The sequence below is a fragment of the Gymnoscopelus microlampas genome, assembly GCF_963454915.1.
Source record: "Gymnoscopelus microlampas genome assembly, chromosome: 11".
Classification (NCBI taxonomy): Eukaryota; Metazoa; Chordata; class Actinopteri; order Myctophiformes; family Myctophidae; genus Gymnoscopelus; species Gymnoscopelus microlampas.
Window position 1 is genome coordinate 4511173 of NC_139948.1, and position 23622 is coordinate 4534794.

Genomic DNA, 23622 nt, shown 5'->3' on the forward strand with positions numbered 1-23622 from the left:
TATGTATAGAAACATAGAATTTGTTTTCTTCCGGGGGAGAAAAAACGGAACTGCCACTAATAATTTTTTTTGTTGCACCACAGTTCCGTCCTTCCTGTCTTTTTTCCCCCACGTTATTGCAAAGTTCCTCGAGCCGAGAGGCGGCGGAGATCGTCGACATCGCCGGCGATAAAAAAACCAACAAAAAAAAAAAGAAATGTTCGTAAGAAAACGGCCCGATGGCGGTTCGAAGCACTGCGTCACGCGATGGCTCTGGTCCTGTAAGGTACGTGTTTATTTAAGTGCTCTGTCGGGTCCTTTGCGTTCACAACCCCCCCCCCCTCCCCCACCCCACCCCCACGAAAAAAAAAGAAAAAAAAAGATGATCTGCGTCCACCCCCGCCCCCCGGAAAATGTTTCCCCGTGAATTCCTGACCGATGCCGGTATTTTTTTCATCGGCGTCTTATCCCACTTCCTCTGTGTCATTAGTGGTTTGTCCCCCGAGGGTGCTACTTCCTCCTAGGCTTGGATGAGTATCGATGAAGAGAGAGACGAAAATAAACGCCCTTCCTCTCAAACGGAGACAGATTGCTCATCATCATCATTATTTTAGGAAAAGGAAAAACAAACAAAAACAAAACAGGAAAAACCAACAGCATCTTTTCTCGTCCTCTCTCCGACTCAGACCCGAAACTTGATTTTCACCTTTTTTTTAAGGGCGATTCATACTCGGTTGCGCACTGGCATCGCACACCGGAAATTGCCGATCTACAAACTCGATGCGACGCGTCCATTCGCGGCTATAGGCTCTATGCACAGCAGCCATATTATCACTTCCTTCACAGGTGTTACCAATGATACTAATGAAGGCTCTGTTCCATTTAGTGTAGCACAGTGGTTTCCACGACCCCCATAACTCTGAGAGTGTACAAATGGGTCCATTTGGTTCCATTTGTACACTCTCAGTGTTACACACCCGTATGGGCCATTTGGAAGCCCATGAGGGTCCCTGGACCCCAACTGTAGACCCACTGGTGTAACAGAGTGTTTCCAGTGGGCCAACATGCACAATATCAGCACCCTGACTCTGTTTGACCATGAATGGAACAGAGCCTTCATTAGTATCATTGGTAACACCTGTGAATGTCTTCTTAATATGGCTGCTGTGAATAGAGCCCATCTACACCCACCCCGAACCAATCATTAGGCTACAAACCCCCCTCCCACTCCCTGACACCACCCTCCCCCTCCACCCAAGAGTCTCATCTCTGGCCGTGGAGCGCCGAGACCACCGGCGGCTGCTGGGAGACGGGGGGCTGCGAGACGGCGGGCGGCCACAGCATGGGCGCGGCGGGGTGCATGTGGTGGAAGTGGTGGTGGTGGTGGTGCCCGTGGTGGTGGCCCGTGGGCGAGGAGGGGGGCAGCCAGGACGGCTGGTGGCTGGGCGGCGACGACGCCCAGAAGGAGCCGAAGCCCCCCACCGACGACGGGGGCGGCGAGCACGCCATGGACATCTGGGAGGAGGAGGAGGAGGAGGGGCCGCTGTTGCTGCCGCTGGAGCCGCCGGACTCGGACGCGCGCAGCTTGGAGAACATGGTGATGGCGTCCGGGAAGTTGGGCGGCGTGGCCGGAGTGTTCCTGGGAGTACACATCTGTGAGGTTGAGAAAAGGAGAGGAGAGGAGAGCGAGAGTTAGTGGCTGAAAACTGAACGTTAAAGTCTTAACTTTAACTTAGGAATACGACAAAAACTAAAAAATATCCATGAATTCAAGTCTCCATGAAGTGACTAATTGATAGATTTTTTGGGGGGTGAACTATCCCTTTAACACCACAGGTTCTGTTTGAAAAATAATTAAGGTTGTGGTTACCGTTTGAGGTAGTCCGATATACCGTATAGACCGATATTTGCATCTTTCTACATCTTTCTACCATATCGGTTGAATTGGTGGCTAAATGTTTCACCCCCAAAAGAACCTAAAGTTTTTGTGTGTTTCAAAATGGATAAAAGAACAAGTGGTTCTCAAACTGGGGTCCCAGGGCAGGGACCCTCAGGGGTCCTTGAGGGACTTCCGAATGTACCTTTAAAAAGGTCTTGTAACTCTGAGAGTGTACAAATGGAACCAAATGGATCCATATGGAACGTCCTTTAGTCACATCTACAAGCTTGTTTTATTGGTTGGCGAAGTTGTCAGTATATTTAGATATATTGTTTTGTCATCGTAGCTTAGTTTTTATTTGGTTTTCATCAGTGATAAAAAGGTAGTCGACGAACATTTTATCATCATAGTTTTAATCAGTGGCCAACATGTATATAGGGCTCAAGTGGTTAATGCATGTTTTGTAATAATAATCAAAATCTACTAAGTAACTAGTAACTAAAGTTTTCAAATGATTAGTCTCGCGTAGCCAGACCCCACAGAAAATGAAAAACAGCGACCTCTGCTTTTCTGATATTCTGTGGAGTCTGGCAGGAGTATAATGTTAGACTAGAGCGCAGGGAAACACCGGTTTCATGTCTGCCTATAGCGCATCACTTCCGGTTGGTGCGACCATGTTTTCATTCCCACTAACAATATTTCTACACGGAACACTAACACCACTTCTCCCAGAGAACATGGATGGTTTTGGTTATAAGCCCACTTGTTTCTATGATGAAAGAGTAATTTAAAATGTGAATATCTTTCCGTGGTTTTGTCCGCTCCGAGGACGCTATTGTTAAATTAGTTTCGGCTAGTTTCGAGGGGGGGAGGGTGGATCATGGTGGATGGACACGTGAATCCCGCCCACTACATTTGATTGGGTAAAGCGCGGCCCACTTCCTGATCTGAAGGCACGCCCACTTTTAGCCAATGCGCACTGGTTAGGACGAACCGCTCCGACAGATTCCACCGCAGGTCGGAATCTGTTCTTGAGAGATTATCAAATGATTGAAGTGGAGTAAAAGTACAATATTTGCCTCCGAGATGTAGTGGAGTACAAGTAAAAGTACTGAAATTTGGAAACACTCCAGTAAAGTAAAAATACGTAAAAAGTGTACTTAAGTACAGTACTTGAGTAATTGTACTTTTAATCGACAAAATGAACACTGGTACAAACAGTGCTGCTGTGCCAAAGGTTTTCAATGGGGCCATTCATCAAAGCGCTGGTTGAAAAGCTAGCGTAGCGTTGTCGTCGCGCGAGCCGGAACAACACAGACGTAAAAAAAAAAACACGCTGCCAGGGATCAGGTGTAACGGCCATAAATAGAGGTGGTGGACCTCTGGGCATTGGAGTGAGACCTGTTTTATTTATAAACACACACACACACACACACACACACACACACACACACACACACACACACACACACACACACACACACACACACACACACACACACACACACACACACACACACACACACACACGGTGGACAGTGAATGGACAGGGGAGACTACTGGAATGTAAATGTTAACTACAGCAGTGGTTCTCAAACGGGTCCATTTGGTTCCATTTCTACACTCTCAGAGTTAAATTAGTTTCAAGTGTAGAATAGGGTGCCAGAGTTTTAAAAAAAATAAAAGAAAATGGGGGTCCTTGAAATTAAAGAGGCTGAGACTCACAGTACTAATATACACACACACTACTGGCAGGACAGCCAGTGTTGATGTGAGTTGAGAAGTGTGTGAGCCGTTTCGGAGGGTCCGCGGGTGTTTGGCATGCCTGCCCAAAGCCCCCCCTCATCAGCCAGCCCGGGCTAACAGGTGCTGCTAGCAGGAAGACCTTCAACTCTATATGGGACGCACCATGTCGAACCAAAATACACCTGGCAGCCCCCCCCCCTCTCTTTGTTTGGCTAAGATTCTAATATTTTACTAATGGTGCAACAGTTCATCGAACTAATCTATAAAAAATAAGCAATCATTTAATAAAAATAATCAAATAATATGTTTTCCCCCCCAAAACTGGATATTTTTCTCATGTTTAACTCAACTTTAAGTCAACACAAACAACCACTGCTATGCGGACGGAGTTTGCTGGTTGGCTGACAATGGGTCAAAATCGCTCAGCCCTATCCACAAGTGTCCTAGGGGTTGTGGGCATCACTTCCTGTCGATTTCATTGGATTTCATTGGATATGATTGGATACAATTGACAGGAAGTGATGCCCACAACACCCTAGGAAACTTGTGGATAGGCCGAATCATCATGACATCACCACAACCAAAAATGAGTTTCCGGGTAGAAAATGCAGGCACCGTTGCATTGGAGCAGTATTATTCATTTGAACTTTATTTCTGGAAGAACGGGACACTTATGATATTGTTATGGACTATTAGAAATAATATTATTTTGTTCTAAATTTCCACCGGTTGACAAACTAGACATAACTAATGTTCTGGACACTTTATTTTATATTGTGAAAACGTCCATTGACATTCGAAATACCGGTTTGTATACAACGGGGGAAATGGGGATTTTGGTGTTACACCACGTGACCATCATGCATCAGCTCCTGGCTGGCGCGCGCACACACACACACACACATTGACAGACACACACAAAGTCATCCAACCAGTTCCCTCGTTTGCCCTACCCCTCTTATCCGACCGATTTACCTGCAATCAACTGTCAAATGTTTCTCGTCAGTCACGGACGACACAAATAGAATAACAGAAATACCTGCAATGTCACAAGGTTTCCGTCAGTGCTGGACAACGCACACACACGAAATGAAAATAGCTGCAACGTCATTAGGGTTTCGTCAGCGGGACGACATACATAAATAAAACCAAGATGTCCCATCGTGACCTTCAGGCACGAGTGTACGGTAACATGGCCGCGTTGACGTGAAGCGTGTTCACTGTCATTGTGAGAGACAGCTCTGCTGTGATGGCGGGCCGAGCTCCGTTCGCAGGGAATGAAGCAAAAAGACTCAGGGCTCGACTAGGGCCGTCTTACTTCACCATTAATTGTCACAAAAATAATTGCGATTATCGATTTAATTGTGTTTTTGGCATTGAACATTGGAAAATAGAAATCTAAATTACATTTCTGTGTGGCTTTTAGGCTTCGGAATAAAAAACTGCACAGGGCAGATATGAAAAATAACTAATAAACAAATAACTAATAAATATACAAAGAAATGACTGACATATTTCATAATTGTATAATTTCAACAAAAAAAATGTAATTGTGGAAATAGCTGATGTACAAGCTTACAGCGTGTCATGAAGTGTCACGAAGGGACGTGTTGTAAACTTCTAGATCAGCTATTTCCGTTATTTTGGGGAAATGTTTTAAAATGTACGCACATTTTTCACCACGGAAAGGATTATGAAGATGATGCAAAAATAATTGTTATTATCTCAAATAATTGCGATTAGACGATTCTGTCGTAATTGAGACAGGCCTGTCTGTGAAACAGTGTGAAAACAAATCAAATCAAATAAACCCGTTGAAGAAATCACAAGATTGAGGCTTTAACTTTTATGCTTTTCATGAAATATATCCGAGACCAATAGAGATTTATTGAGAGATGCTTCTGAGTTGCACGTGTATTCTATCTCTAGTTCTAATACTCTTGGCGAGAGAGAACTTTGAATCTCCATGCGTTTCTGTTATTGCTACGAAGCTGAGCCCAAGCGGCCCCCCAGGGGGGCCGAGAGCAATGCAGGGTGATGTGAGACACACAGAGGGGGTGGGTGGATGGCAGCTGAACCACCCGCCCTCCCTCCTCTCTCTGTACTCTGTCAGCACGCACACGCACACGCACACGCACACACACACACACACACACACACACACAAAATAGCATAGCTCCTAACCCCCTAAACCAGGGGTCTTTCAACCTTTTCAGGCCATGGACCCCCTAGCTGAGAGAGAGATGAAGCAGGGACCCCCCTCTATATTGTATAAAATTGTGTTTCAGATGAAAACAAATTTGTTTACTTGGTCTGCTCTTTTTTCCCTCAACACCAAACACCTCTTTGCCAAAAATAGCCGATCTACAAGCTCACAACGCCTCGCAGCGTGAGGCGTTGTGAGCTTGTAGATCTGCTATTTTTTGCTAAAGTTCTCCTCAGAAAAGGGATGCTAGGGTTCAAGTGGTTAAGGTCAAAAATGATATCACACAAAGATTTGGTGGACCCCCTGTAGTAACTCTGAGGACCCCCTAGGGGTCCCGGACCCCCTGTTGAAGACCTCTGCCCTAAACCTAACCGCTAAATTCTAAAATCCTAACACTAAACCCCAACTCCAATCTTTTCCTCTTCTGTCTCCGGATTTGAACCCGGTTTCCTGAGCAAGGTGCTGACATTTATGATGAGCTAATAGAGCCGGCCTGCTTGCTCAGGGGATAAATGGAATCTTTGACCATCAGGTCAAAATTCCTGTCAGATCCTGTGTCTAGGTGAGACGTGACCTTTGACACGATCTAAATGTCTCAATAGACTATACTTGTGGGGACATTTGGCGGCCCTCACAAGTATAGTAACACAAGTGCACTCACACACACACACACACACTTGTATTCTTCCATCACTCCTCCTCTGCCAGCCAGTCCTGACACACACACACACACACACACACACACACACACACACACACACACACACACACACACACACACACACACACACACACACACACACACACACACACACAGAGCCTGAGGCGCTATGATGTAATGGCACTGCACCCAAAATAATAACAAACCCAGGGCCCTGGCTGCCGCCGTGCGCTACCACACACACACACACACACACACACACACACACACACACAGGTTTGTATTACTATACTTGTGAGGACTTCAACATTTCAGGACAGCCATTTTATAAATGCCATTTTTCATACATTTTGCCATTTTTACCCACAAGCGCTAGGCCGAAAAATAGATCTACAAGCTCTCACGCATGTGAGCTTACGGATCAGCAATTTTTTTCGGTGCACGACACCAGCGCGCATTCGTGCAACTATATGTGTAAATCAGGCATAACTCTAATTCACTAAACCTAACTCTTAAATGTCTAATCCTAACACTATAACCCCAACCAACTGTGAAAAAGAAAATGTTTTTACCATAAAACAGCAACTTTTCGTGCGAAGACCGTGAAAATGGCTCCTCACAACGTCTCATGTTCTACTACACTTGTGAGGACATTTTGCCCTCACAAGTGTAGTAACACACACACACACACACACACACACACACACACACACACACACACACACACACACACACACACACACACACACACACACACACACACACACACACACACACACACACACACACACACACTTCCTCTCTCTGCTCTTCACGTCGAAACCTGCCTCTCCCACTGTCATTTTAGATATTTTTGGCTATTCAAAAATAGCAGATCAACCAGCTGCCGCGCCATGAGCTTGTAGATCTGCTTTTTGTTTTTTAATCGTTAACATTTCATGCAAATCTTTGAATAACAACAAATATATATCATTTTGGGTGGTCCTTGACATGCAAACGTTTGAGAACCACTGATATAGAAACAAAAAAAAAACGTTTTTCAGAAACCCCAGAAGATTTGCACAAAAATCCCTATTTTTCAGAAGAATAGCTGATGATTTTTCAAAGAAAATAGCAGATCTACAAGCTCGTAGCGCGGCACTCGGTGCCGCGCTATGAGCTTGTAGATCTGCTATTTTTGAGTAGCCACAAGAAAAAAACAAATTACACCGATGCGTTCCCGAATTCAATGGGTTAAAAGCTGCACTATAAAGCTTTCCTGTTCCACCCCCGGATTTGAACCCTGGTCTACTGTGTCTGTGTAAGTGCTGAAGCTTGTCTATAGACACAGGATCTTGCATGTCTCAATATGAGAGCAGGGAGACCCATGCAGGAGAAGATTTGTCAAAAGATCTTGCATTGATTGAGCTCCCCAAAAATGTGTTTAAACCGTTCCTCGTCCCCTGGGGGTCCCGCAGTCCCCACTTTGTGAACCAGTGACCTAAATGGCTGTCATTTGGGGGAGTGGTATATTGTGCAAGCAGCCAGCATTGAGCCAATGGCAGCAGCATAGTGTGTGTGTGTTTCACTTTTTTTTTAAAAGATTAAAAAATAGACACAAATAAATAAGTTGAAACATGGAGACACAAGGTTTTTTCCCCCGGCAACTGATCAATGGTTTCCATGTAACACATCGGTGGGACTGCTATAATATTACAATACACTATTATTATTATTATTGTTATACCTGCTAGTACTGTTATTGCTATCATTATAGATGTTAATATTGTTGTTCCTGTGGCTTGTATGTCTCCCTCTCCTCTCTGTTGTCCCCTGACACGGTCATGGCAGATGGCTGCTCCACCCTAGAGCCTTGTTCCGCCTGAGGTTTGTTCCTGTTTTTTTCCTTGCCCACCGTTGCAAAAAGGTTGGTTGCTTTGGGAGGGAGGGACAACATGGGGTCTCTGCTTTAAATGCCAAGTGTCTTGAGACAACTTGTTGTGATTTGGCAATATAAAAACCTGAACTGAATTGAATGAACTGCAAAGTATTAGTGTTAACCCAATGAGACCTGGAACACATCTGTGTCACTTTTTGATTGGAGCTAAAACGCATTATTTTTCACCTTGGCTATTCAAAAATAGCAGATATACAAGCTTGAGTGCCACGCTACGAGATTGTAGATCTGCTATTTTAGAAAAATCGAGAACATTTCTGCAAATCTTTGAATATACATATTGTTTAAGCGAACATTTTTTGCTACTGGGGGTCCCTGGAACAAAATATTTTGAGATGGGGGTCCGCTGCCAAATAAATAGACATTTTGGGGTCCTTGACATGAAAAAGTTTGAGAACCACTGACATGGCAAAATACGTTTTTTTCAAAAAACTGTTAGGATTTAGAAGACATTTTGTAGAATCGGAACCGCAGGCCTTAAAGGGTTAATGGTATGAGATTACAATGATTTGTTCCGCTGCATGATATATGAAATAAAAATGTCACGTTTTATTGCGTCCAAAATAATGTAGTATGTAATGTAGTTGCTTATTTGGGCTCGTTTCTAAAGTGCAGTTGAACGACTAAGGAGCTCATGACAAACGCATCGTATATATACCACCATGATGACGTCGTCAGCTTTGTAGCTCTGGGTCTTTTTTGGCACACGTCGATGGATGATAAATTAAGCCTTAAGTCTTGTTGTTCGCTTGGAACCAAATGAACTTACCATCTGGTGGTGATGACTAGGTATGTTGGCCTCCTGGAAGAAGGAGCTGAGGGCCGTCTGTGGATGAGAAAAGGGAGGGAGAGAGAGAGAGAGGAAATAGTGTGTGTGAGAACATTATGAGGACTTGAACTTGAGAGGGGGTTTGCTGACACACACACACACACACACCACAACAACAGAGAGTAGTTTCACATTCAATGCTTTATCTTGCTATTGCTGCTGGGAAATGTGAGTCCTACCCCCCCCCCCCCCCCCCCCCCCCCCCCCCCCCCCCCCCCACACACACACACACACACACACACACACAGCCCTAAAAAGGGTCAGTCAGTCAGCACGGCCGAGTCACGTGATACCCTTAGCAAGGTTAAAACCATTATCCCCCGTGGTGTGAGCTAAAACGGGGTTTGTAAGGCAGAGAGAAGGCTCTAAACAGCTAGCTAACACCTAACAAGTGCTGCTAACGGGCATGACTTTGTTTGTTTGTTTTATATCCCTAAAAGGAAAACTAGAAGAAGTTAGATTAAGTTCATCACTTTTACCTGAAAAGAAAACGCCCCTTGTCGGTGTGATTACTTTAGTCTATTTGCACGGTTTCATAATATACTACTAGCAGCACAAGGGGCTTTACAAATTGTAAATCAGAGTGTACAGATTGTATCGTCTATCGTGTTTGCACATTATTCTCCCTTCCTTTCTGTACACTTCACATTGCTGCTAAAGGCGTTACCTTTATTTGTCTTTTCTCAACCTGTATTATATTTTATACCCAGTATTATATCTATATATTGTTCTTATTAAGTTGTGATAGTTAGCACAGTCTGCAGTGTATGTGACATCAACATTTCACTGTTTGTACTTGTACGAGTAAGTGACAAATAAACTACTTTGAATCTTCAACATTGAGACTACAATAATGCAAAAATTTGACAAAACATGTAATAGTCGCTGATTTACAACAGCTTATATGCTTAGATATGTGTTATGTTGCAATAAGCACCTTCAAAAGTCAGAATTATAGCTATAACTTCGTTATTATTCTTTATCTTTTGTTATTGTTGCTACAATGCTGAGGAACAGAAACCAAAGCATTTTTACTCTATATGTATATACACTCATATATGAATAATGAAACTTTGAATGCTGGTTGTGAAAATGGAGGAAAGAAACACCAAACGTTAGCCTGTACTTCTTCAATCAACAGAAAACAAAAACAGAGAATGTTGCAACAACAGACAGAGTCTCCAGGAGGTCAAACAACAGGCAAGGCAGAGAGAGAGAGAGAGAGAGAGAGAGAGAGAGAGAGAGAGAGAGAGAGAGAGGCTTGAGAAATGTAAACAAGTTTCACGGCTGCCTCCCCCGACGCAAAACAAGGAAGTTCACGGCAGGCTAACCTCTATTGTTTTGTTTGTTTTCATGTTGTGAACCAGTGGTTCTCAACCTTTTCAGGTCGCGACCCCCCAAAATAATCATATTTGAACTGGGGACCGCCCCACCCCCACCCTGCCAAGAACTTAAAGACTGTAGGATTTTGTTGATTTGACTCAGTTCCACAGATACATAATGTGAAAATAGCAGATCAACAAGCTCACAAAGTTGAGAGCTTGTAGATCGGCTATTTTCAAAGACAATTCGCCTTTCTTCTATCATTCGACAATCTGGCCAATGTTTGACCAGATTTTATAGTATAGTTTTGTTGATTACTTGCAGTTATCGTCTTTTTCTTTTCTTCCTTTCTTTTTTTGTTGAGGTCATAAAAGGTCTTAAATTGTCACTTCACTGTCATCTGGGGACACCCCTCCCCCCCAACAAAAGATCAAGGGTCCCGACCCACAGGTTGAGAACCACTGTTGTGAACAAACCAAGCTACGAGGGCCAAAGGGAGAACTTCATGACCTGCCGCTCCCCGCTCTAGCGACAACAACACTGATAACCGAGGAGCCAAAACATTGGCCCAGCTCTGCTTTCTTTCCTCACAGGAGAGGAACACATTCCTCTGAGTGTGTGTGTGTGTGTGTGTGTGTGTGTGTGTGTGTGTGTGTGTGTGTGTGTGTGTGTGTGTGTGTGTGTGTGTGCTCCTCTGACTCCAACGTGATTCATGTTTTAATGCTGGGAATGGACGGTGTGTGTGGGGCCTGCTGGTGGTGGTGAGATCATTACCTTGGAAAAACAATAATCACTCGATATCGATTGCCAAAACAAAAGGTCTTGCTAAAAAAATAATCACCCATCACCAGTGGTGGAAAAAGTACTCAAATGTTTTACTTAAGTAAAAGAATCAAATATACTGCAATGTTGAAGTACTCTGTTACAATGCAACGGGTTGTGAGATTGTAGATCGGCTAAATTCAAATAGCCTGGGTATAAAATAGGGCTGAAGTGGTTAATGTATGTTTATAATGTAATAATTCATATCTGCAAAGTAACTAGTAACTAAAGTTTTCAAACAATTGTAGTGGAGTCAAAGTTCAATATTTGGATCAGAGATGTAGTGGAGAAGAAGTAAAAGTATTGGAAATTGGAAATACTCAAGTAAAGTACAAATTCCTCAAAATTGTACAGCACTTGAGTAAATGTACTTAGTTACTTTACACCACTGCCCATCACTGCTTTCACAGAAGAATTACAATTTCGGCAAGACATCAAACATTTGAGAGTGCACCGTAAAATCCTCAGAGTGTTCACGTATTCATTTGTAACTCTGAACGTTTGTACATGAGTTATTATAACACAATTATAATTCAACTCCAGAGGCGGTATATATAGGCCTATCACTTGGGTTGTAGTTGTAAAAGTGTGAGTTGGGTGTTAGCCTCCATTTCCTTTTCACTGGAGGCCGCCTCCCTCCTCGCCAACAACACTTGAATGAATGTGTGCTTTCCCTTGTGCGTCCTCCCCTCCCCCCCAACACACACACACACACACACGGCCTGCTTGTTTGACAACAGCAGCGGGTAGTGCAGGAATGTCTGCCCCGTCTCAACCAACGTGACACACATATCAAAGCTTCAATGCAGCCCGGGCTGCCATTGTGTACGGAGGGCCAACGAGTCCACTGCTCCTTTGTCTCTCACCGGGGTTTTCTTTTCTTTTTTTTTTTGTTTCACTCCCCTCTCTCTCTTTTTCCCAGACCCCGAGTTTTTTTGTCCGCCATCAATCATGAAAGCTTCACTGTGTCGACTCGTATTTCCTGCCGCCGTAAACACAAACAGCGGAGCGAGCGGCGTGTAGCCAGCCGGTTCCGGGGCGCAGCCTGAACCTTAACTACGTGAGAGCCAGCGTTGCCAGATTGTGTGAGAGAAATGAGCAACCTGCTCCATGAAAGCAAGCCCAAAAGAAGCGATTATTAGGCTACATGAGCACTTTGAAACCCATATACAAGCTCACAACGCGTCGCAAGCTTGTAGATCTGCTATTTTCAAAAAACCTTGAAATTAAAATGTGGAATATTTGGAAGATTTTCGAAACATTCTACCAACACATATCTGGTACGGGGCTCCCTGGCACAAAACATTTTTAGATGGGGGTTGGTTACATTAATTACATTAATTTGGGGGTCCATGACATGAAAATGTTTGAGATCCACTGGTTTAACAACATTAGGAAACAAGCCCAAATAACCAACTACTCTTTAGAAACAAGCCCCCCAAAAAAACACAACCCGCAACTACCAATAACTACCAATATAAAGGCAATCCCAAAGTCGCTTATAATAAGCAGACCTGGCAACACTGATGAGAACGAGAGCAATGGGGGGGGGGGGGTCAATTCAATAGGTCTTTCACTGGTTAGATTCCCATATACATACATCCCGTGTATGAATGGAGCAAGTGAAAGAGAGACATACCGAGGCTGAGCAGCTACCTTATGTAACATGGCAGAAGACCGCCGTTCAAAACTGACAAGACACAGAAAGTCTACAGGCCACCGCACGTACAAACAGATGGACACTTAGCCCAAACTGTGAGACGGGAGGAAGGAGGGCCTCGGGGTGGGGGGTGGGGGGAAGCGAGGTCAGAGACATTAGAAAGAATGCTATTAGACCTAATATTAACCACTTAAAAGCCTATGTACTTTGTTGACGGGGGTCCCCCAGGGGTTTTATAGTAGTTGGTACGCTCCCCCCACCCCCTCTACACCAAATCTCTTCCCCAATTAAAATCGGCCGATCTACAAATCACTAAAACGGCTACTTTCGCGAAATGTTCGCCCGCAGAATAGGGAGGCTAGGGTTAATTTAGTTAACATTACAATAGGCAAAACTGTTTGTTCATTTAAGCCTCTTGAGAACTCACTTCAACAGCAAGACTTTTATCCGATAAGCAGATTTGCTTGTTTTCATCTAAAATACATTTTACCACGTTTTAGACGCATCTCCTCAATGGCATAATGATGCATTTACCGGTGTTATTTGGCGCAGCGATGAATGCACAGGCCTTTGTAAGGAGAAGGGCTATACAAGTAAGCTGTGTAATCTACTAGTGTATTATCAGCACGTTACCAGGGAGAGTTGGTGGTGTGGTGTGGTGAGTGAAGACAGAATCTCACATTTTAGTGAGAATAATCCAACTCAAAGGGCAGACCATTGAGGAAATAAGGCCACTATATGATGGAACAGTGGACTACATTCTAATACATGACATGAGCCTAACTTATTCCTCTAAACCTGACACTTAATTTAATGGCTTATGAGAATATATTGCACTTATAGCTGCCTCGCCCATTTCCTTCTCTGAAATTAACAAGAAGCTGTGGCCTCTGGGCTAAGGTGACCATATTTGCAAACCACAAAACGTTGTCCATTATGAACAGCACGTTCATGCACGTGTCGTGTATTTACCGTATGGGCACGTATGAACGCAGGATGCACATAGGCATTTTCATCAGTATGGGGAACAATTGACTGTACCTTTTAACACCATGGATAGTGGATTAGCCAATGGGACAGTCACAGAACATGATAACATCAATGTAACCACCGAAAACAAGTCTATTGTTACTGTTATTTTTAATTGTGCTGAAAGCCAGGACAATTTGTAGTGAATGGTGAGAACTCGTTTTAACCTGGACAATTCGGACCAGAGAAATGCCGGGATGACACTTTGTCTCAGCGATGCATCCACTTCAACCAATCAGGCTTTCCAAACATGTCAACAACCTGAGAAGAGCCCTGAGAGCTTTCCCTTGTTCCTGGCCCTCAAGAGATCAACAGCAAAGCCGCTGACCTCACCAATAACAGACTGGTCATTGAACACACAGGGAGGCGTGCGTATGGGCCATCCCATCTGGAACACGGAGGCTTGTGTCAAAGATCCTATAGCGGGTGGTGCTTGTTGCACCAACAGCCCTGTTGAGTACAAACGTATTTCAACCTATAGCAGCCAGAAGCTCCTCAAAGAGGATTCAGTATTTAGGTAATAGTATTCAGTAAACGGCTTACAATGCAGGATATATAGTTTGCCTTGCGGTGGAAATGCGGTTTTGACAGACAACCACGACGTGTTGACCAAAACACAGAGCAAATGGCGATAATGAAAGGACATCTACATTCAAAAACCTCATTATCACAGCAGAAGGCTACATGGGAATATACAGTCAAATCCTCAGTGTTAATTTAGCCCAGGGAGTGTAAATGGAACCAGATGGACTGTCCATCTGGCTCCGTTTACACTCCCAGAGTTAAATTAACACTAGATCTTACTGTACACTACAGTATGTCCACAGCTCGGGTTACCGTTTATGAACAGCTGGGGGGATAATGTGTCTTAATGAGCCTATATATAGCCGTCTTTCTTTAATACATGACAACAATCTTAGGACCACTTGTCCTCTATCACATTGGTTCTCAAAGTGGGGTCCGGGGACCCCCAGGGGTCCTTGAGGGAGTTCCAGGGGGTCCCCAGCTAAATGATAGGTAGTTAGGAACCTTATGGGTCTGTAACTCTGAGAGAGTACAAATGGAACCAAATGGACCCTAATGGGTTGATTTGGTTTCATTTGTAGTCTCTCAGAGTTAAATTAACATTGATTTTACAACATAAATTGTGGTCCCAGAGATAGAAATGCCATTAAATGGGGGTCCGTAGCCTAATGCATGTCAAACTGCTCTATCACAACATATCCAAAAGCAGAAATTGGGATGTGAGACTTCAATTTTCCATTAGTTCCCCTAAAATTCTGTATACATTCTTTTTGCTGTCTGCCAGTGTAAAAAGTGTGACAGGTAATTAATACTAGCACAGTTATATGAGATTTCCATTCGCAAAAGTGCACTTATGAATGTTGTTGTTTACATTAAATAGCCTAAATTGAACGACCCTTGCTTAACAAACTGAAACAAGTTCTACTTTGTTAGTTTAAATGTGTGTGTAATGATTAGATGTGGGTGACATGTGACATGGACACATGCAGGTCATCAAGATGGGACCTTGTCCTACAAAATGGCATCAATAATATTATAATATCTATCCAGTTCCAAGTAGAACTGTCAGGGCAGTAATGTCCAAGAAGTGATATCACAATATTTATAAACCCAGACACCAACATTGAATACGATATTCACAGGTTTTCTCTCTTACTCACATAATTCAACAACATACCCCCCCATGGTTTACATGTGTCTAAATGTAGCCCCTGAAATGAGACTTGTACTACAACACAGGTTAATAAAGGGGAGAAGATCTTTGTTGTGGTGAATTATTTACCCCCATATTGTTGGGAGATGTTGGAAATTATGGATATAATACACCATATCTCATAATATACATTTTTTCATCTTTCAACAAAGGTTGAGGTAACATTATGTGGACTGGGATATGATATCCACACAAACACAAAACAAAACAAAACATTCACAACAGTGTTATGTTATTAAAGATGCTAGTTATACTATACAGATTCTAGACTGGCCATTTGTTCATGTTTTTGCCATTTAGCTTTGGTTTTGCTCGACCGCAAATGTACCAGAATGCTATTTAGGAAGCATTGTTTGGACAGGCGCTAGGTTCATCGTTTTACCTGGTCTCCTGTAGTTTCAAATGTACAGAATGTTTAGATAGCATGTTGTTTTTAGACAGATGCTAGCAAGGTACATTGTTCATGTGGTATGCTAGTTTCTTTGAGGCACTACATTGTTCTCTTTGCACTATGTATGTTAACCGTTTAGGCTACCATGTTCGTTAACGACAGTTCATGACATTTACTCTTATTTCCAATCGATATAGGCTCTATGCACAGCAGGCATATTGGAAAGAAACTGGGCCTCTCTTCCTTACTTCCTTCACAGGTCTTACCAATTACACTAAATAAGGCTCTGTTACATTTAGTGTAGCACAGTGGTTCTCAAACGTTTTAATTTCAAGGACCCTCATAACTCTACACTCTCAGAGTTACACACCTGTAAGGGGCCATTTGGGACCCCCTCAAGGAACCATGAGGGTACCCGGACCACGCTTTGAGACCCACTGGGTGTAGTAGAGTCAGCACCCTGATTCTGTTTGACCAGAATGGAACAGAGCCTTAATTAGTATAATTGGTTAGAAAGTAAGGAAGAGAGACCCAATTTCTTTCCAATATGGCTGCTGTGCATAGAGCCTAAGTCTCACTCATTAATCGCTCTGGATAAGAGCATCTGATAGATGCCTAAAATGGTACAATTCTGTAATGTCATGCCAATGGTCGCTCATATCGGTACACGGAGGAGTGGGCACCTGAACATTGTGGGCACCTTCAAAAAACAAATGAAGAATTTGGTTGAACATGCTTTAACATTGACATCTAAGGCCTAATAGTTCTGCAATAAAATTGCTTCAATTTGCTACAACTGTGGATAACCAGTCATTATGGGCACATAGAAGTTGAAGGGTAAATTAAGAGACATGTACCATGCATGTTCAAAATCATACATTATTTTAGACCATTTCCCAAATTCTTTGTTTATTTATTTTTCCACTTTCAAAACTATTTTAATATTGAGGTTCTCACAATGTTTGGTCTTCCCAGTAGCCAATATATCCTATATCATGGTATCATTCAGCGACAGCGGGTAGTAATCAGTGGTGTAAAGTAACTAAGTACATTTACTCAAGTACTGCACTCAAATGTTAGGTATGTTTTACTTTAGTGGAGTATTTCCAATTGTAAGTGCTTTTACTCACTCCACTACATCTCAAAGGCAAATATTGTACTTTTACTCCGCTACAATTATATGAAAACTTTAGTTACTAGTTACTTTGTAGATTTGTATTATTATTACAAACACACTAACCACTTCAGCCCTATATTTATTTCGGCCATTTTAAAATAGATCTACAAGCTCACAATGCGTCGCATATTTTCAAAAGATTTGAATACATTTTGTAAACTTGTGAAACGGGACATTCTGCCTAATAAGTACTTTCTACTTTTGGCACTTTAAGTACATTTAGACACCAATACTTTGAGTATTTTTTTTCCTCCACTGGGTAGTAGTCAACAATGAGCAATGACACTGTGATTCCTGCCAAGAATGTAAACAAAACCGGTCAATTGAATCCAGGCAGCACCACGTTCTCACAGCTAGGTCTTCTAGATCTGATCTGATCTGATCTACAAGCTGACAAAGAGCAGCAGGGATCTACAAGATTGGCTGTGATGATCTGTTCTTTTTGACCGATTGCTGACTGTGTGTGTGTGTGTGTGTGTGTGTGTGTGTGTGTGTGTGTGTGTGTGTGTGTGTGTGTGTGTGTGTGTGTGTGTGCGTGTGTCACAAAACAGCTTGTAGATCTGCTATTTTCAAACAATTTGAGTACTTTTACTTTAAGTATGTTTTGATGCCAATACTTTTACTCAAGTAACAACATTTTGAACACAGGCCCTTTGCTTGTTAACAGAGCATTTTCATATTGTGGAACTGCTACTTTTACGTAAGTAAAACATCCGAGTACTTATTACCACCCAGTGCACACAAAATCAACACAATTAAAACCCATTAAGACCTGGAACGCATCTGTGTCACTTTAGATTTCTTTGGCTATTCAAAAATCTTGAACAAAAAAAAAAATAAGATTTTTTTCCTGTTTTTTAAAGAATCGCCTCAGGTCTTAAAGGGGAAATCCACCCATTTTCAATATTTAACTATGTCATTAATATAGCATAAAGGAGTTGTGTGGAAATAAGAAAAAAGTTCCCCCCTTTCTGTGTTGCCTTGAACTGGAGGATTGATTGTGAGTTTAACATTGCAAATTACAACGTGATGACTCATCATGTGTGGTTAAACAACACGATCATGAAAAAAGGAAAGAGCGGTGCAGTACCTCGAACTGCCAGTGGGCGGCCTGCAGGAGCTGCTGGGCCTGATCCGCCGCACAGCCAGCGGTCAGAACGAACTGGTTGATCATCACCTGATGCCGAAGCTCCTCCATGTTAGAACCCCCCCACCCCCTCCCCTCCCCCCACCCCACCGGTCCACACACACACACACACACACACACACACACCGAACCGAACCGATTATTGCTCCTCCGGATCGGCGATCGCCCAGGAAAACCGAGAAAACCGCGATGTTTGATGATGTCGATATTGTATCGATGTATGAACGAACGCGCGTTTGTTTGAGATCATGAACGTGTTGTTGTTTCCTGTGCTCCTCTCTCTCTCTGTCTCTGCCTGGCTGTGTGTGTGTGTATCTGACTCTCTCTCTCTTTCTGTGTGTCAGTGTCTCTCTCTCTCTCTCGGGTTACTCACTCTGTCTGTCTGTCTGTCTGTCTGACTGGCTGTCCCTCAACAACAACATTGCAGCGTTGCCAGGTTTTGGGAGAGAAACAAGCAGAAGGTAGTCTGTGAAAACTCCCATCGGCTGTTTGAATATTAGCCGATCTACAAACGAAAAAAAGCAGTGGTGGAAAAACTACTGCCATTTTTTGTTTTATTTAAGTAGAAGTATCAATACCACAATGTAGAAGTAGGCTACTCTGTTACAAGTAAAAGGCCTGTGTTCAAAATATCACTTATTACTTGAGTAAAAGTGCAAAAGTATTGGCACCCAAAGTACCAAAAGTAAAAGTACAAAAATGTTTGAAAATAGCAGATCTACAAGCTCACAACGCATCGCAATGCGACACGTTGTGAGCTTGTAGATCTGCTATTTTCAAATAGCCTAGGTATAAAGTAGGGCTAAAGTGGTTAATGTGTGTTTTATGATATAATAATTTACATCTGCAAAGGAACTAAAAGTATTGAAAATTGGAGTACAGTACTTGAGTAAATGTACTTAGTTACTTTACACCACTGAAAAAAAGTTGAATATTTGGAATGTTTTTTGAAACATTTTAACTACCAAAATCTTGTGTGGGGGTCCCTGGCACAAAATATGTTCAGATGGGGGGCAGGGGTCATCGCCATGCATGGCTCGTGGTGGACGTGTTTGTCAAAATTCTATTTTTGGGGGTCCTTGACATGAAAATGTTTGAAACAAGGACCCCATTTGAAACAAGCCGTTAGGCTTTCATGGGCTTTTTAATCCTATTTAGTTGACCGTGTATTTAAACTGTACTTTCATGTGCTTTTTCTCTGCTTATGAATAAAGTATTCAATCAATCAATCAATCAATCAATCAATCAATCAATCACAGAACCACTGGTTTAACGTTAGGAAACAAGCCCAAAGAACCAACAACGCTTTAGAAACAAGCCCAAAACCAAAAGACAGCAACCCGCAAACAACCAATATTTACAAGTGACTTTATAGAAAAACAAGCCCACAACAGCTTATAATGAGTGGACATGGCAACGCTCAACGTTGCCGTGATGACATCACCAACAACAAAGAGTTGAGAGGCCTCCCATTGGTCTGTCGGCGGGCTGAGCCTGCCCCCCGCCGGACGCCCATTGGCTCCCGTCGCTTTTAAATGGACGGTGCGCGTGGTTGTGGTCGGGGGCGCGCCGCCGGTGAGTGGAGCTATAATGAAAAATGATTGTCAGTGGTGGAAAAAGTACTCACATTTTAGTGTGAGTAAAGGTTTAGTACTAAGTAAAAGTATCAATACTGCAATGTGGAAGTACTCTGTTACATGTAAAATTCCGGAATTCAAAATGTAGTTGAGTAAAAGTACAAAAGTATTGGTATCAAAATGTACTTAAAGACATGTACCAAAAGTAGAAAGTACTCATTATGCAGAATGTCCCATTTCACAAGTTTTCAAATGTAGAAAAGGTTTTAAAATCTTTTGAAAATAGCCGATCTACAAGCTCGCGATGCGACGCATTGTGAGCTTGTAGATCTGCTATTTTCAAATGGCCGAAATGTATATAGGGCTGAAGTGGTTTTGTATAATTCAAATCTTCAAAGTAACTAGTAACTAAAGTTTTCAAATAATTGTAGTGGAGTAAAAAAGTACAATATTTGTCTCTGAGATGTAGTGAAGTGTAGGTAATAGTACTGACAATTGCAAATACTCCAGTAAAGTAAAAAATACCTCAGAATTGTACTCAAGTAGCCTACAGTTCTTGAGTAAATGTACTTAGTTACCAGTGGTGTAAAGTAACTAAGTACATTTACTTAAGTTCCGTACTTAAGTACAATTTTGAGCTATTTGTTTATTTACTTAAGTATTTCCAATTTCCAATACTTGTATTTCTACTCCACTACATCTCAGAGACAAATATTGTACTTTTATTCCACTACAAAAAAAACGTAGTTACTGTTTCTTATCCAGAGCGATTAATGAGTGGGACTTAGGCTCTATGCACAGCAGCCACAGTGGAAAGAGCTTTGTGAGCTTGTAGATCTGCTATTTTCTAAAGATTTCTATACATTGAAAACTTGAAATGGCCACGACACCAGAGGGAGCTCCTCTTATCTCATTCCCCCTAGATTTGGCACAAACATTAATTAATTCATCCCGAATTAATTCTTCTAATATGCCACCAAAATGTGTAATGCATTGCCACCAGCCATCAAAAAATGTGATTCCCTACCCTCCCTCAAAACCACCATAAAAGAGCACCTGTCTGCAATTTGCAACTGTATCTAGACAAGTTCAATTGAACAGTTTTTCTGTAAATATGCTTTTATTGCTCCTAGTATTGATGATTTCTGGTATGGTATTGTACGTCTTTAAGTCTTTTTTTAATACATTTAGAGTAGCCAATTATTTTTTACCCCTTATTTCTCCCCAATTTAGTCGTTATGCCAATAGGCTCTATGCACAGCAGCCATATTATCGCTTCCTTCACAGGTGTTAGTGATACTAACGAAGGCTCTGTTCCATTTAGTGTAGCACAGTAGTTCTCAGATTTTTGAATTTCAGTTTTCCACGACCCCCATAACTCTGAGAGTGAAATGGAACCAAATGGACCCGTAAGGGTCCATTTGGTTCCATTTGTACCTGCAGCCTTTGTACCTGCAGCCTTTGAGCAAAGTGGAAAGGCCAGCTTTCATAAACTTAATTAAAGGGTTGCAGCCATCCAAAAAGGTGCCACCAAGAAAGAAAGTACAGACACTGTTAAACAAGAAATTTAAAGAGGTGGTGCCATGTTTTTGCACTTTTTCTGTTTTCCCGGTGGTGTTTTATGTCTTCTCTGTGGAAGTCAGTGGCGTTCCCAGGAATTACGTTTAGGGCAGGCGAGATCCCCCCCCCCCCCTCCGAAGGGGGGGTGGGCTCTGGGGAAGATCGTGGGGAAACAAGTTAACAACAACACTACACTGACTACAAAACTGAAAAACGCTAATAAAAACAATATGCAAGTATAATCAATGTATGTATTGCGCTGGTCCTGGAGCCGCCAAGGTCTTGGCAGCGGTGTTGAAAGGTAGCGTCCTCTGGATGAATCTCTTTTTCCAGCGGTGGTCGCTTCATGTTGTAGTTTAGTAATGAATGGCTCAAGCTGCTCTCAGAGCCCCTTTTATGCCAGGTGAGTACAGGTGATGGCCCAGACCCCCAACCCTGGCACCCCATGCCCATGGGCCATGGCATGAAGACATTTGCATCACTATAGGCGAGGGTCGCTCTGCTGAATGGATAGTGTATTGGCTGTCTGGCGGGCTAACGGCCCAGTTTTCTGTTTGGATTCTTTTTCACCGCCGGTTTCTCAGTCAGTCTTTTACTTTATTTTCTAGGGGAGTCGAGATTTTAGTTGGGCAGGCGGCCGCCTGCCTTGCCTCTATGGTGGGTACGCCACTGCTCTGACTATTTGGAGTTTCTTCCTGGAGGCTGAAACCTTGAGGGTCAAACGTGCCAATAGAGAAACAGCGCTTTAGTGACATAGTAAAATGATACCCTCCCCCTCATTATCATAACACAACAGGTGTGGGCATGAGGAGGAGGAGGGACTAGGACAGGTGGGTGGTGCTAAGGTGGTGGAGGAGGTGCTAAGGTGAGAACCAGGTATACTTAATGAACTGGAGGTGTGTCCACATAAAAACATAATTTTAACAATTTCTGTACACTTTTTTGAAAAACATCTTCCTCCTAGTATAACCATAATACCTGATGATTATGTTTTAGGGGGGGAAAATCACTGAAAATCACGGCACCCCGTCTTTAAAGAAAACATATGTGATCTTAAGGCTGTACTCTCTGAGGTTGATGCTGTCTGCACAACAGCAGATTGCTGATTGATATCCACTGGCTAAACAAAACTGATGTTTCTGAGAGACAATCTGCAGTACTGGCATTCTGATTATGGTTGTATGGAGTGTACAAATGGAACCAAATGGACCCTAACAGGTCCATTTGGTTCCATTTGTTCCATCAGAGTTACAGAACCATAAGGGTCCATTTGGTTCCTATCCATCATTTAGCTATGGACCCCCTGGAACCGCCTCAAGTACCCCTGGAGGTCCCCGTACCCCACTTTGAGAACCAATGGCATAGACCATTATAGATGACAACTATAGTAGGCTATAGACACGCCGTCATCATGATTTGCTGGCATACACGCAAGTGTAGTTGAGTAGGCTATAGCATTTAACCACATGAACCAATAGTGTCCCAATTCTGGGAACGTCATAATAGGCAAGCATTCGGCGGGATAGCTGATCTACAAGCTTACAGTATGTTTTTGCTAAGAGATTTGGTGTAGAGGGAAAAAAGTAGGGAACCAAGTAAGACCTAACAGCCCCCCCGACAATCACAATTAAAAATTGTATTTGATTGTTTGTAGAGAACTTGTCGAAAAACACATTTGTGTGGAATGGTTATTGTGGGAAATAGGCCTATACCAGTCAAAGATTCCATCAAAAATAACTTTTGTTGAAAAGGGGACACAGTATCATCATCATCATTTGAACCTTTATTTCAACTCGGAATACAGTTGAGGGGCAGGCCCTCATTTTCAATGTAGCCGAGATACAACAATAATATCAACAGAGATACACACATCAATATTAAATCTATTACATAATCAGAAGACAGAGAATACTCAAAAATGTTTTCCAAGAACTAAAACAGATACATTAGAAAATGAATTAA

General features: G+C 42.6%; 1 protein-coding gene across 1 annotated transcript; it reads right to left on the reverse strand.

Moving 5' to 3' along the window:
- Nucleotides 1-1164: 1164 nt before the first annotated feature.
- On the reverse strand, nt 1165-18853 carry ubald2 (UBA-like domain containing 2). The gene is made up of 3 exons (XM_084071641.1): nt 18467-18853; nt 9177-9233; nt 1165-1632 (listed from the first exon to the last, which is right to left on the reverse strand). The coding sequence occupies exons 1-3, from the start codon at nt 18572-18574 to the stop codon at nt 1243-1245; spliced, it is 555 nt and encodes a 184-aa protein (XP_083927767.1). The 5' UTR covers nt 18575-18853; the 3' UTR covers nt 1165-1242.
- Between the last annotated feature and the right edge of the window lie 4769 nt (nt 18854-23622).